This window comes from Myotis lucifugus, unplaced genomic scaffold (genome assembly GCF_000147115.1).
Source record: "Myotis lucifugus unplaced genomic scaffold, Myoluc2.0 scaffold_130, whole genome shotgun sequence".
In the NCBI taxonomy this organism is placed as follows: domain Eukaryota; kingdom Metazoa; phylum Chordata; class Mammalia; order Chiroptera; family Vespertilionidae; genus Myotis; species Myotis lucifugus.
In genome coordinates, this window is record NW_005871178.1 from 1,558,432 (window position 1) to 1,574,807 (window position 16,376).

At 37.4% G+C, this 16,376-nt stretch overlaps 1 protein-coding gene across 1 annotated transcript in view; it reads right to left on the reverse strand.

Annotated features, from left to right (window-relative positions):
- Positions 1-218: 218 nt before the first annotated feature.
- Positions 219-16,376, reverse strand: part of RFX3 (regulatory factor X3) — a 234,089-nt gene continuing 217,931 nt past the window's right edge. Inside the window, exons 19-20 of the mRNA XM_023758439.1 lie at positions 4,654-4,696; positions 219-847 (exon numbers count right to left, since the gene is read on the reverse strand). Coding sequence (XP_023614207.1) covers positions 609-847; positions 4,654-4,696 — 282 coding nt within the window. The 3' untranslated portion in view covers positions 219-608. The remainder of the gene's footprint in view (positions 848-4,653; positions 4,697-16,376) is intronic.

Here is a 16,376-nt window from a genome sequence, read left to right on the forward strand (position 1 = left end):
ATAAATGCACAGCTCAATTTTTCTTCAGAGAAATATAGATGACCTTCCCAACCCTCTAGCACTATCATAAAAATGCTCTGTATTCTTTCTCCATCCTCCAAAATGCTATCAAAATAGTGTCTTGTGGTTCGGCCCAATGAAAAGCACCGTTCAAAAGCAAATTTGATGCATCTGCTGCCAAATGGGCATGCCTCCAGTGTAAATAAAAAATGCATTTCTTTTGATATTTCACAGAAGTGCATCTAATAAAAAACTCACACATGAAATCATACACCAAGACTAACAATCAACAATAAAATATTTTCAGCTACAAAAATGTAAATTACTTTTAATTATAAGAAAAAAATATTAAGTGTTGTAAAAATCCTTCTTGACACCCAAAACTAAGGAAAAAACTCTTATTATTAAGAGGCAAATAATTTGTTTACGTTTAAAAAAAAAAAGACCTGGCAAAATACATACACCCATTCCATTTCACAACTCCAAAAAGGTAATGTTCAGCACAGATAGAATTTGACAACAGTCGACCTTCAGGCTTATTAATTTCTCAACTTAAGCCCAATATCAACAGGGTTAATGTTAGCTGGAAAAATACGCTTTAATATTCTTTAGACCGCAGTGTAAGTGTTGCCTGTCGCGCTGCACTGTCTGATAGTCTGAGTACTTGTGACGATGTGCTCGCTGTGGATGGGATTCAGGAGGCTGGGCTGCACGCTGCTCTCGAGAACAGGCTGCAGACAACCCACTGGAAACGCCGGGGTCAGCTCCGTTTTCTCTCGCTTGGCTTGAGGTTCTGAAGAGTCATCTAGTTCTTCATCCATTTCACTTTCCACTTCACTGCCGTCATCTGCACAAACAAATAATGCCACGACTATTACCAAAAGACACACTGGAAAATGGCAATCAACTCGTGCTTAGAAACACGTTAATATGGAGCATTAGGAAAGCAACTTCTCAGCTCTTCTCAGGGGACAAAGCTTGTAGGTTTTCCTCTCCGTGGATTTCACTTGCATCAAAGATCAGTTAATGCATCCATAATTCTTTCAAACATGATAAAGGTAATTTATTTAGGGTTAGTTTGTGATTAATACTTTTAATAACTCATTTAAAAAGACCTTTGGAATTTCCTAACGTTTTTGTATTAAATAGTTTGGCATAAGTTGTGTCATCATGAAGTAGTCACTTTAATACACTGTTGGCGTTTGGGGAATGTATTGAGGTGAAAAATGCTAACTAAAAAAAGAAGGAGTGAGGGAGAAAAACTTCAGTCTCCTCCAAAAATCTATACATAGATATACATTTTATGTGTTGATATTAGTGTAGGTGAGACTGGTGATGACATATATCAGGTACAAGCATGGGTTGCTGTAAAGACTTTTGGTGAGCACAAATATTATAGATGAAAATATTAAATAGGCTCTTAATTCTTATTGCCAAAAATTATAAAGACTGAGGCAGGAGTATCAAATTAACAATGCACAATGGATTTCCATTCCTGGCAACACTGATATTCACTGTTTATACTGGTATTCATTTCTGGAAATTAAATGTATTAGTCACTGGTCTCTCCAAGTTTTAATACATTTTATATGAACTAAAACATCATTAGAATGGAATACCATTCTCCAGCAGCACAGTTAAAATTCAAAAGTAGAGAGAGAAAATGCTCACACAGCTTTAATGCTGTGAGAGATTCCCTTCCGAGGAGTATAGAGAATGCCTCTTCAGGAGTGACCACTTTTAAACAGCGGGGAATATAATTTTTGCCTTAAAAATCTTTTTAGTTCACCTTCGACATGTTTTACTGTTTACCAAAAAAAGATGAAGGCATAATCACATAAAATATCTCATCGATAATTAAAATATATCTACACTTGTTATATTTTTGACTTCTAGTGACTTGTAGAAACAGAACCAAATCTTCATGTTATTCTCTTCTGTCATGTACAAGTAGCTCTTTGGTCAGATTAAGTTGAACTCTTTCTAAGGTTGAGTCTAGTGTTACCACTTGGGGCACACCTACCACATCAATCCCTGTGAATGCAGCTCTCAACATAAATGGGCCCTGAATGTTCCTCTCTTGTTATCAACGGGGCAAAGATGGTTCCAGAGAGAATTGAGTGGGAGGCGCAGGGACCTCCACGTGCCGTGGTGCGGTGCACAGCTGCCAGGAGCAGCATCTCCTGAGAAGCGGTGTATGTAATGAAAAAGGCTGAGTTTGGATGTACTGACAGGAATGACGTCTGTAATGCATCCTTAAACCGTAAACACAGAAGAACTTGTGTGGCAAGAGACCTCTTGGCCCATCTATTTTATACGGTTGCCTTTTTGCTTTGGAAAATGGACTTGATGATAATAGATGTTAGAACAAGCACATGTGAAGGGCTGGTTGGCTGCGTGGAGGATAAATTTGGTAGACATTTGCTTTATCAAGAGGGTATAATCAAAACACTTGTATGATACTTTACATTTTGTTGATGCAGTTGTTTATATATAAACAAAAGAACAAGGAAACTCACAAAATTCTTAATGGCAGTAGTCTCTTAGGCTTGTGACTTTGAAATTTCACTCTCAATAGTTTCTAATTCTCTGTATTACTTGAAATTTTTATACAGAGCTAATACTACTTTCATTATCAGGAAAAACATTAAATATCTCATTTTGTGGAAAGAGCCAACAAAAAGTCTTGAAGTTTTCACATTCAAACCTTAGGCTCTGATTATGCCACAGTTCAGCTATATCTCAAGAAGCATCATGTCTGAGGGTGAATGGGACCAGCAGAGCCATTCCAAGAATGTGAAGTAAAATCGCATTGCTTCTTAGATCCCTCTCTACCTTCTTTCCTGTGCCTGAGAAATAGTGTCAAAATTATAATAGCAAAAAAATAAATAAATAAATAAACAAACCCCAGCACTGAAAGGAAAATAAAAACTTCCAGCAGGTAGGCAGGTGAAGAGGGAATGAGCAAAGCCCTTCTCTCTACCCGTTTTGGGTAGAAATGGACAGGACTGTAGGTGATGGACAGGACAAACGCCAGTGCTCCAGGCCACTTTTGTGCAGGTCACTAGGGGTGACAGGGATCATTTGTATAGGCTACAAAGCAAGCCTTTTCTCCAGTCCCTAAGGGCAAGTCCACAGACATTTTATGCATCAATAGATTCCAAGACATTTTCTAGAAATCTACTATCGATTATGGACATTTGGTACAGAAAAATTAACATCAGGTGCTACTGGAGTGGACTGAAGACTTGGTTTAGCACTTTACAAAGAAGAATGGCTGCCATTCAGTGTTTAGCCAAGTAGCCATACTCCTACTGCATCTGTGGGCACCCAGGGATGAAACCTCAAAATTTTTGTTACACGGCTTTGGTGTCAGTGTGCTATCAGGATGGTTGTATGCTGGACATGGGCTTCAACTGGCACCATTCTGGCTCTTCAATTACAAATTAGTATCATCTCATAATTGATTTATCTTTCTGAGGGTTATTTGGTTAATCCTATAGAGTATATAGGTACAGCAACAATATTTTGGGGCTATCATTTTCTACTTCTCCTGCTTTGCTACTATGTCTGTTCCTCTAACAGGAATTAATGTACCCACAATTGCCAGAGACTGAGAGGAGTTCAACATGGGAGTGACACGGATTCGAAGGTGACCTTCCCTGGCACATTAATGTTTTCCACCGCCAAGGAGGGTCAGAAGCTGGACAATGAGTACCCGAGGACAGGCTGCTCCAGAAAACAGCACTGCACTCATGTGCAGATTCCCCAAGTCCTTCCTCTTGCCTTGGTTTCCCCACTGGTTCTGGCTGTGCTTGGAAGGGCTAATTATGTTATTCTCACCTGTCTTTGTGCATTCTGTCCCTGACTCCAGAACTCAATTCTTTAAAACCTCAAGCTATCCTCACTTCTTGTTTTTTTTTGAAGAAAGGTCTACATTTTCTACTGTGCTTGTTTATTAGAAATTTTATATTTTTATAAAAACTGGGCTGGTTTTCTACAGGATTTCTTCTGCTGCTGTGTGCTCTATTCCAACCTTCTCCTCCCCCTGCCCCCAATCCCTATTCCTTTCACTCTGTGGTTTTGTAGAGCAAGAGTTTCTTCAGGAATATATGTCCTATTGTCATGTTAGAGTGGTGATGCTGGTATTATAATTTAAAGAGAATGTGTGTTATCCTTTCCATCTACACCACGATTGATCTTGCTTCTCCAGTGAACATCACGGCTCTTTCCGAGTTCCTTTTCCATTGAGAAGTGTGGAGTGGCGATAGGTAGGCTGAGGAATCTTTTTCCTTGCCTGATAGGCCTTGAATACAGATATTTAGAGCAACTTTTATGCCTTTTCTCTAGGACTCTGCAGATGGTCAGAAATAATGAACTTATAACGAACTTCAGGCAAAAAGCCAAAATGAGCTTGTAACTGTGTTTAAATTTATTTCTTGTACTTAAGGCACCTCCCATAAAGAAAGCACAGAAATGGAGAAATAATGAAGAAATAATGAAGAATAATGAGTACATCGGAGCCATACTCACCTAGGACTGTATACTGTTTCCACAGAGTAAGAGTGCCAGAGACATATGCTACATTTTCCTCTGTGAGAATTTCCCAGTCAAATAAAGTCTTTAAAAATGTACATTATTTTAAATTCTTACCTTTATCCAGATTTCCAGGAGACACAGCATTTAAATCGCCAAACTGCAAAACAGGCATTTGTGCAACAATTACTACCAGGCCGAATAAAAAAATATTCTCAGTCTGCGGTAAAAACAGCACACTGTGACTTTTTAAAACTATAAACTAGTGACCGTTTTGCTCTCTAACTACACAGGTCATGCAATTTTTCAATCAAACTTGTCGAATTTGAACAGTTTAAATTGTGTCACAATTTAGCTGTCTTAGTCTCCCCGCAAAAGGCTACCAATTTTCTCTGCCTTCCACACTCCATTTTACTTTTATTATTTCAACGCAGCAGCAGGAAATAGGGGCCTGACAGCCTGGATGAGTGTGGACGTGGTGGAATCAATGTGGAAAGGCCCTGATGAGGCAGCGCGCCCTCCGGGCCCACGCCCAGTCCACGTCCACGAGTCCACCTGGAGTTTACATGAGAAAAACATGGCCCGGCTGCTTGGTTGAATTCTGTTTTTCAAGTTTTTATTAGTTGAAATGAAAAGCTCCAAAGTTGAGAGTATTTACTTTTATAGAAAGGCTTTTCTTTTTGTAAGTTGCTGTTCTTATTTAGTAAGATAATAGGGTTCCACTTTTAACAAAGAAAGGCATCTGACTGTTCCAAATGCCAACCAAACAGAGTTTAAAATAATATGGAACAAGGTCTAACCTTCAGCTTAGGCTTTATTTTCTATCTCCATTCACGAGTTTGATGATAATTTTACAATGGGAAAATACATTCTGAGAGTCTCAGGGTGGACAAAGATGAACATAATTTACTAAATAAAAAATTGAAGAGCAAACTAAACAAAGCTAGTCAGAAAATGGTGACGTAAAACCTAAATTCATCCATTTTTTAAATGAAAACATTATATATTTTTTTAAAGCTGAAGATTCAGAATAAGTCATTATTAGAAATTCAGATTTCTCAACAGACTCAGATAGGGTGAGACAGAAATTCTACTTACATTCGGAAGTTTGCTTATAAAGAGTTCCATGATAGAAGTATTTTTTTCATCTACAAGGTATGTCTATAAAGTAATAAAACTGATCTTATTTTGCAAACATACACATTTTTTTAACCTAAACATGTACTGTTCTTATAGTAGCTACCTTGGGAGTTTATATATTTATTCCAAGGTCCAAAGTTCTGGAATTTCTCTTTGACACTTTCAAGAGTTAGTTTATGTATTATTCAAGAAAGCCCATCTTATTATTTTTACATCCAGTTGTAACTCCAAACAGGCCTCCAAATTTCATTCACTGCAGTTGGTGCTGGGATGATTTCTGACTACTCTCCAAGATCAAATTCATCTGTCACAATCTACGATCTATTCAGAATAATGTCATTTTAGTCTTCATTATTTCTTAGCATAGTCTTTACTATTTCGTAACACTATTATGTTATAACAGTGTTACTGGAACAGTGTAGCCTTCGAGGTGACTGATTTGAAGTGGACAAGGGCCTCTCTGATACTTGGCTCCTAGTATGTTTGTTAGGAAGACTGTCCCATTCATTACTTTATAGGTACATCCCACAGGGGAACAAGCATAAAACCATAAACACTGAACTGTGTCTAAAGTCGGTCCTGATCACATGGCTCAGAACCTTATATTAGTCAAAATAAAACATTCAGAGTGAAAGTTACATAAAATTTCTTGAATTAAAGTATACAGTACAAGCAACAACAAAAATCAATGAGACTATATTTTTGATATTATTTAAAAATTTTAGAGTTATAAACAGAGAATGCCTAAAACTAAGGGATCGTTTATGTTATATCTAATTGATGTAATATAAGATTTTTATTTCTCTGAAATAAATACTTTAACACCTAAGATGCAATTCTGGAAACAAGTTGGCAGTGATGATTCTAAAGCCAGGGGTGGGGAACATCCGGCCCACGGGCTTCATAAGGCCCGCAAAATCATTTGGTCTGGCCCTGCCCAGGCATTAGGGGTGAGTTAATTAAATGTTTGACCAAATATAGCAGGCTCATTTTTAAGCTGATTATTCTGTATGACCTGAGAAGGATGTTATAAATATCCAAATGGGCCTTGTCAGAAAATAGGTTCCCCAACCCTATTCTAAACATACCTCTATACCTATGAAAAGTGAATATTCCATTTGAGATTTGTTTTTGACAAATCTCAAAGTTTTTGAGACTAAATTATTATTGCCATTAATGAACAATAATACTATATAATGTGAAAACAAAACTCTGAACATAGTTGAAAAACTGCTTTAAAAGAAACACTGTTTTTAGTTGCTGCTTAACTGAAACTATGACAACTTCCTCAATACAAAGATTTTTCCATAGAAAATTTCTGCTTAATCTAAATGGATATATCTGATTATTCAGGATGCTAATATAAAAGCCCAAACAACTGAAATATTAGGGATTGTTATCATACTAAATGCTGTGTGCTGTGCCATATACTGCGTGCTGGACACTATAAAAAAGTCTTAGGGACACTGTCAGTATCTCTAGGTATCTTTAGGATCAATGACAAAATTCCACCTGTCCAGCAAATAGAGAGAGATTTAAAGTTGAAATACCTTGTGAATGAGGAGTAAGATTTTGTTATTCTATATAGCTGAAGATAAAGGTTTTTCATGCATTTTACATGTGAGAAAAGAATATACATGTAATTAAGAAAAAACCCTTTAATCCTATAGGTAGACTGAGTAAGATGAAGAGAATCAGTCATTCACTCATTATTTAATAAATATTTATTTAGAACTTACTATGTGCTAGGCACTGTGCCAGCCAGTTGCTTATATTATGAAGGATAGGTAGTTTTGCCATAAGTGAGGCAACCTCGGAAACCTTCGAGAAGGTTTTAGAATTATAGAGTCATTAGAAAGAGAACTCAGTTGCAGGGAGTTTTGGAGCAGAAGGAAGTATAGGAACGGTGATAGGGAGGACTGAGAGCAGCCTGAGCAAGGAAGTGTCACCGACAGGGAACAGTGACAAGTCCCGAGGTTAAGCTAGCACAAACCAGAAACAGAAGAGGAGGAAGATATGAATGATTTGGATGAAAAAATGGAGGTTCATAAGGAAGTACAGAGATCACTGTACAGTTATAGCTCCAGAAATAGGACAATCTAAAATCTGTTGTTGCTTTCTAACTTCCCTACTGCACAGGGGACCAGAGGGGGCTACTGCTCACGGAGGTAACATCCCACAGCTGATAACGCACTTTCATGGTTCAGTACTCGGCAAGCTTCCTCTCACATATTATGACCTCAAGTGTCACTTTCTCAATGTCACTTCCTCAGAGGCGTTTCCTGACAGCCCTAAGTATCACCGTTGCTGTCATTCTCCATCACTTTCCTCAAAGCACCTACCACAAGGTGTAACCCTGACTTTGCTTCTTCACCTACTAACTGTCTTCCTAACCCCAATGCCAGTGCACAAGGGTAGGGACCTTATTTGTCCTCTTCATAAATAAATCCCAGAATCTGATAAACAGCTCCTGACAGATATTAAAGGCTGAATAAATACCAAATGAATGACTTTGCCTCCTCATTTCATACTCACATAAAAGCTTATCAATTTGGCAAGGAAGAGAACTTAGGTTTCATCTTACAGCTACTGAAAATAATTAATTGATTTGTCTAAAATTATGTAGGAAATAATTTGGTGTTAGATTTGAGACCAGACATTGTGATCTTCATTTTAGAAATTAGAGAGGGGGAGGGATGGAGGGAGAGAGGGAGGGAGGGAGAGAAGGAGAGAGGTAGGAGGGAGGGAGGGAGGGAGATAATGAATGTATGTTCTAAAGAATATAAATTAAGGGATTTTAAATGTGCTCTGGAGTTAGAAAGCATATGGCCTTTGATGTATGTAGGAATTAAAATTCTACATAGAAAAAATAGGGAATGTCATAAAAGTCAAAATAGAATGGAATATTTCATTTTGAAAGCCCCCATCTTATGGCTTTACAGTTGAATGAAATTCTAGGACTTTATAAATAGTATCTGACCATTGAGTTTTGAAGACAAAAGCTGAGTAGGGCTACAAGCAGTTCTGCCTGAGAATGAAAATGGTCCTTAGGCTCTGACTTAAGGTTGTTGACACTATAAACTCAAACTAGGGCTGAAGGTTTATGTGTACTGACCAAGGCATAGATAGGCTGGCTGTGTGTGTGTGTGTGTGTGTGTGTGTGTGTGTGTGTGTGTGTGTCAGAGTGGAAATAACACACAACCAGAAACAGCTGATGAGCTCAGATGAATGCAAACCCTGGTGTCACCAACTGCTGCTCTCTGCTCTTGTGAGAAGTCAGTGAAGGAAGAAGGCCCTTCAAAACTTTCCCTGTAGCCACAAGAAAGTTGTTCACATGCAGATTTTGAACATCTTGGCCCGATTCTAATCTCTGAACATTCTTCACTTAGATTGAATTTTGTCATGTTCTGAATTTTACAAGTCCATGTAGCTGCACATTCTCTTATAATTTCAGTTCTATTAACCAAGGTTAGTAAAACTGATGGCAGCAACTATTTTGGATGTTTTTGATGGTGGAGAGAAACATCTTGAAATTTCAATTGTAAGGGATTTCAGAGCATTATTATTTTCTTTAAATGTCTTCCAAATGAGAACCAAATTAATCAAAGTGTTTTATATTTAGCTTCAGTACAGTGTTTCACAACTGAGGAAAAATAGTTACAGACTTTAAAATGATTGTCAATTTTATAAAATTTTCCAGGAATGCTAATGTTACATTTGGTAAAATCTTATGTTCCTTGGTTATTTTTTCCCCCTGTAAGTGGTCTTTTCTATGTATTTCCAAACAATTTTATTGAAGACTTCTAAGATGGCCACGATTTCTGCCAGTGTGCTTCACACCAAAGCAAATTCTGCCCTACAGTCGCTGCTGGCCACTCTGTACATAGGTAGCAGATTTTCATGATTCTAACTGTTGAGGCTTTTTTGCACTCGTCTGCCCCCTGAGAACACAGTAATGAATGCAATTATGTACCTTTATATCATTTCAAGTGAAGTAAGAATACAGGCTCAGTTGCTTTTAGGAGAAAAGTAGAATTAGGAGGAGCCAGAGAATTTTAAATTTAAACTCAGCCTTCCAAGTTGTTATCAAGATACATTTATCAACCTAGGTGGACAGAATAGTTTTTACTTATAATTGCTCCATAACTTTAAAAATATTTAGACATAAGGGAGCCATAGGCCCTGCAAATATCAGGTATCCTTTATGGAAATAAACTTTATGGAAATAAAACTGGTTGGAAATAAAAAACTTTGGTGCTCCATAAAGCCACTTTCAACAGGAAACCCTGGCATTAGTTTAATACAATACACAGGTACTCCTTAATTTTGATTATATCACCTCTATTTTTTGGAAATGACTAACTGAAGAGACAATAGGGTTTGGGGTGTGAAAATGTGTTTTCTTTATAACAAGAAAACCTTTACAACTAGCATATTCTGAATGTCTACTAACAAAAAGTGGAAAGGAGGAGGTGGTAGGACTATCACAATGCACCCCGCAATGCAGAGAATGAAGCCTGGAAGAAAATAATGAAAGCTTACATGGTAGGCATCTGGTTTGTGTATGATTGTGAGTGTGGGTGCTTTGTAGGGAGCTGTGTTGTATGAATAAATTAGTCCCTATTCTGAATCTGTCTCCAAACAATTTATATGGTGAAAAATTAAAATGTAGATTGAGGCCATTTGACTATCTGGAGTGAGAAAGTCCTACTTTCTCTAGTTAGTTCCACCACTTGTTAGTTCTGATTTTGGGCAACTTTCCACCTATGTTCCTCATGGGTGAAATGGGGACCCTAACACATCTCTTGTAAGGTTATGGTGAATATTAAATGAGAATGTAAAACACCTAGCACAAGGCCAGTCCTCAATTAAAAATATTAATAAATAATAATAAGCTGTATTATAAATAATAATGTAATTTTTGACTAGTGTGCATTACATTTTTCCAGCTACTACTATTCCAAGATAGTTTCCTTTCCTGCAAATGACTTTTAACTTGCACTATGATTCAAGCCTTTTAAAATAGTCTGTAACAGCCCTAACCGGTTTGGCTCAGTGGATAGAGCGTCGGCCTGCGGACTCAAGGGTCCCGGGTTCGATTCTGGCCAAGGGCATGTACCTTGGTTGCAGGCACATCCCCAGTAGGGAGTGTGCAGGAGGCAGCTGATCGATGTTTCTAACTCTCTATCCCTCTCCCTTCCTCTCTGTGAAAAATCAATAAAATATATTTAAAATAGTCTGTAATAAGTTTACTATTCCACAGGTACATTATCTGTGTATTTCCTGGTGGCACTGAATGTTCACTGAAGTTAATTCTTATTAGTTTTCATTGGTTTTACTTTAAGCATTCACCCTTATTTACCATGATTTTACTTCTATCAAATTGGACTTTTTCCACTTAAATTTTACCCTAAAGCTGGCCTGTTGAATTACTGTTGCTCTTTTCTAGTTTTTAGGTTTTGAAGACCCACCCCCCCATTCTACTTTGAGTACATCAATTTGGATGAACCCCAAACATTTTTCTTTTCTTTTTTTTTGGTTTTGTTAATCTTCACCTGAGAATATTTTCCCATTGATTTTTAGAGAGAGTGGAAGGGAGGGGAAGAGACAAAGACAGAGAACCATCGATGCGAGAGAGACATATTGATTGGTTGCCTCCTGTACATGCCTCAACCTGGGCTGGGGATTGAGCCTGCATGCTCTTGATACATGCCCTTGACCGGAATTGAACCTGGGAACCTTCGATCCAAGGAGCAATGCTCGACCCACTGAGCCAAACTGGCTAGGGAGACATTTTTCTTTTGATGGTAAATCCTTAAGGGATTTTTTCCTTAAAAAATATTACTAAAATATTATCTTTTCATATTTATGTTAAAAATTAAGCCATGTTTTGGGTTCCAATTTTATTTCAAAAAGTTGGTTATATAGTAGGCTTAGAAATAATACTAAATACATATAAATTATGACAATTTAATTACAATAGATTAACTATGAAAATGTTAGAAAATCCTTTTATGAGCAATCACAATTTATAGATTCCATAAATATATTAATGGACTATGTATGTTTTAAAAAGTAAAGTAGTGCTAAGTCCTGGGGTTCAACATAAGTAAGCATGATTTGCCCAAGATTATACCACTATAAATTAAGTAAAATTTAGTTATTCTGACTCAAAGTCCTACATTATTTCCAGGCATTAAATCTTTAATTACACAAATTATACAAAGAACCATGCAATTTCTATTGTGTAGTTCTAGAATAAAAGTAGAAATCAGAAAGAATAGATCTAAGGTAGCCTGGGGGAACTGGGCCTCCCTAAAACTGATTTTTAAGATATGAAGTAAGAAAACCTGAATAGGCCAATAACTATGGAGGAAATTGAAGCAGTAATCAAAAAACTTCCAACAAACAAAAGCTCTGGACTAGATGGCTTCACAGGGGAGTTTTATCAAACATTCAAAGAAGAAATAAAACCTATCTTCCTCAGACTATTCCAAAAAATTCAAGAGGAAAGAACACTTCCAAGCTCTTTCTACAAAGCCAGCATTACCCTAATCCCAAAACTTTATCTTTATCTAGACACTACAAAGAAAGAGAATTATAGGGCAATATCTCCGATGAACACAGATGCTAAAATCCTCAACAAAATCCTAGCAAATCAGATCCAGCATTACATTAGAAAGATCATACACCATGACCAAGTGGGAATTATTCCAGGGATGCAAGGATATACAATATCCGCAAATCAATAAACGTCATACATCACATAAACAAATTGAGAGATAAAAACCATATAATCATATCCATTGATGCAGAAAAAGCATTTGACAAAATCCAACACCCTTTCTTGATAAAAACTCTCAACAAGGTGGGAATAGAGGGATCATACCTCAACATAATAAAAGACATATATGACAAATCTACAGCCAACATCATACTCAATGGGCAAAAACTAAAACCATTTCCCCTAAGAACAGGAATAAGACAGGGATGCCTACTCTCACTACTCCTGTTTGACCTAGTACTGGAAGTGCTAGCAATAGCAATGAGACAAGAAGAAGAAGGGAAAGGCATTCAAATTGGAAAAGAAGAAGTAAAACTGTCCTTATTTGCAGATGACATGATATTGTACATAGAAAACCCCAAAGACTCCATCAAAAACTACTAGACTTAATAAATGAATTTGGTAATGTAGCAGGATACAACATTAACACCCAGAGTCTATAGCTTTTCTTTATACCAATAACGAACTCACAGAAAGAGAAATTTAAAAAATCCCATTTACTATTGCACCAAAAAAAAATTAAGATACCTAGGAATAAATTTAACCAAGGAGAGAAAGGACCTGGACTCAGAAAATTACAGGACGCTGAAAAAAGAGATAGAGGAAGACATATACAAATGGAAGATTATACCATGTTCATGGACTGGTAGAATCAACATCATTAAAATGTCCATACTGTGCAAAGCAATCTATAAATTCAATGCAATCCCCATTAAAATAAATACCAATGGCATACTTCAAAGACCTAGAACAAACTCTCCAAAAATTCATCTGGAATAAAAAAGACCCCAAATAGCTGCAGCAATCCTGAGAAAGAACAAAGTTGGAGGGATCACAATACCAGATATCAAGCTATACTACAAAGCCACTGGTCTCAAAACTGCCTGATAGTGGCACAAGAACAGACATATAGATCAGTGGAACAGAACAGAGAACCCAGAAATCGACCCAAGCGATTACGCTCAATTAATATTTGACAAAGGAGGCAAGAGCACACAATGGAGCCAAGACAGTCTCTTCAATAAATGGTGTTGGGAAAATTGGACAGATACATGTAAAGAAATGAAACTAGACCACCAACTTACACCATACACAAAAATAAACTCCAAATGGACAAAAGACTTAAACGTAACATGGGAAACCACAAAAATCTTAGAAAAAGCCATAGGCAGCAAAACAGCAGACATTTGTCGTAGCAATATCTTTACCGATACAGCTCCCAGGGCAATGGAAACTAAGGAGAAAATAAACAAATGGGACTACATCAAAATAAAAAGCTTGTGTACAGCAAAAGAAACCATCAACAAAACAACAAGAAAGCCCACCGCATGGGAGAACATATTTGCCAATGTTATCTCCGATAAAGGTTTAATCTCAAAATTTACAGGGAACTCATACAATTTAACAAAAGAAGATAAACAATCCAATCAAAAAATGGGCAAAGGACCTAAACAGACACTTTTCGAAAGAGGACATACAGAAAGCCAAGAGACATATGAAAACATGCTCAAAGTCACTAATCATCCGAGAGATGCAAATCAAAACAACGATGAAGTACCATCTCACACCTGCCAGAATGGCTATCATCAACAAACCATCAAACGACAAGTGCTGGAGAAGATGCAGAGAAAAAGGAACCCTCCTTCACTGCTGGTGAGAATGCAGACTGGTGCAGCCACTGTGGAAAACAGTATGGCGTTTCCTCAAAAAATTAAAAATGGAAATGCCATTTGACCCAGTAATACCACTTCTAGGCCTATATCCCAAGAAAACAGAAACACCAATCAGAAAGGATATATGCACTCCTATATTCATAGCAGCACAATTTACAATAGCTAATTTGGAAACAGCCTAAATGTCCATCAGCAGATGAGTGGATTAGAAAACTGAGGTACATCTGCACAATGGAATACTACGCTGCTGTAATAAAGAAGGAACTCTTACCATTTGCAACAGCATGGATGGAACTGGACAGCATTATGCTAAGCAAAATAAGCCAGTCAGTGAAAGGTAAATACCACATGATCTCACTCATTTGTGGAATATAAAGAACATTATAATCTGATGAGCAAAAATAGATACAGAGGCAAAGAAGCATCGAACAGACTGTCAAACTACAGTGGGAAGGAAGGGGAGGGTGGGGGTGGGTAAGAGATCAACCAAAGGACTTGTATGCATGCATATAAGCATAACCAATGGACACAAGACACTGGAAGGGGGTGAGGGCATGTGCTGAGGGGTAGGGGAGACCAGGGGGAGGTCAATAGGGAAAAAAGGAGACATATGTACTACTATTTGTAATACTTTAAACAATAAAAAAAGATATGAAGTAGGAGTTAGGTTGGGGGCAAGGAAGAGTTGGGCAGAGTCCCAGGTAGAAAGAACCATTTATACAGTAGTCCAATGATGAGAAAAGCTTGGTGAGTAAGATCAGAGAAAAGAACACAGTGATTATAACAGGAGTAGTAAGAGGGAGGCTGAGGTTTAATCAGAGTCAGCACCAGACCTTCTGTACCAAGGAAAGAGTTTGTTTCTTAACTAACAGAAGAGAAAGCTACTGAAGGGTTTAAGTGCAGGTAACACAATCAGCTTTATATTTTCATAAGATGATACTGACTGCTCTACGGGGTGGTGGTAAGGAGCAGACTTGGTAATTGGTTGGATATGGGAGACCAGATAGAAAGAATTGTGAAAGATGACATTCAGGTATCCAGTATGATCACCAGGGAGGATTGTAGTATCATTTACAGATTGTAGTATCATTAGCAGACAGATCAAGAGTTTAATTTTATTAAGTGTACAACAGCGCTCAATAAATAGTGACAATTATTGTTTTGTGGTTGTTTTTACTGATGATTGAAAACCACTTGCTGTGATTAGGGATAATGGTGATTTTTCAGGTGTTGCTCCCACTGTGTACACAGGTACTTTGGACTTGACATTTGCGAAGGGAAGTCACCTATGGGACTAAGAATGCAACTGAACCTCAACATGAAAAAACCTTTTTTTACCTTCAATCTGACTTCTAGGATAGCTTAATATAACACATGGATAAACAGAATTCTTTTTTCTTGAATTCCCTTCTTTTTCCAAGAATCAAGAAAGTTTAGATATGATATTATGACCATGCCAACTGGTCTATCCAGGGCTAATGTATGTTTGAGGCATCAATGTTGTATGGGGAGATCAAAAGTATAAAATTAGCCTTAATTGGCCTAGGCTAAATAATGAATGAGCAAAGACAGCTCAAAGGATTTTCCTATAAGTTGGGTAAGGGGATAGTAAGCAAAGAAATCAAGAGGTGTACTTAGATCTTTGATCTTACAGAAAGTATTTCATACTTTATTTTATGACATAGATTCTTATTCATATTTTCACCTCATTTAATAATCTGTCATACTTACAAATACTGTTTACACATAGTGGGGAAAAAAACTGCCTATTAGAATTATTAGTTAGCAGTATCAACTATATAAGGCTATTTTCATTTTCATTCCGGTGAGCCAGCGCTGCCTGTACAAGCATATGAGAAGGCTGCTAAGTCTTCACACCTGGCTCATGACCACTGCCTTTGTTCCCTAGAGATGCCAGGAAAGCAAAGGCCAAGCATCAGGAGTGACCACATGCTGGTAATGAGAACGCTTATTATCATTATCCTGATCATTCTATTAAATAAGTCCTGAAGCATATGAGGTGGATGGCAAATGTATGAAATATAGCAGAAGGTATGTCTATTTCAGAAGTTTTGAGCCCTGAGTTGAGAAATTTTACAATACTTAATCTACACACCAACTGGGCATTCTGCAACCAGGCGTCTATAAAAGAACTAAGGAGAAAGAGGAACTAAGGGCACCATCAAGTCTCACACCTAAACAACTGGCATCATTTAAACACAAGCACCATTAATGAACATCAG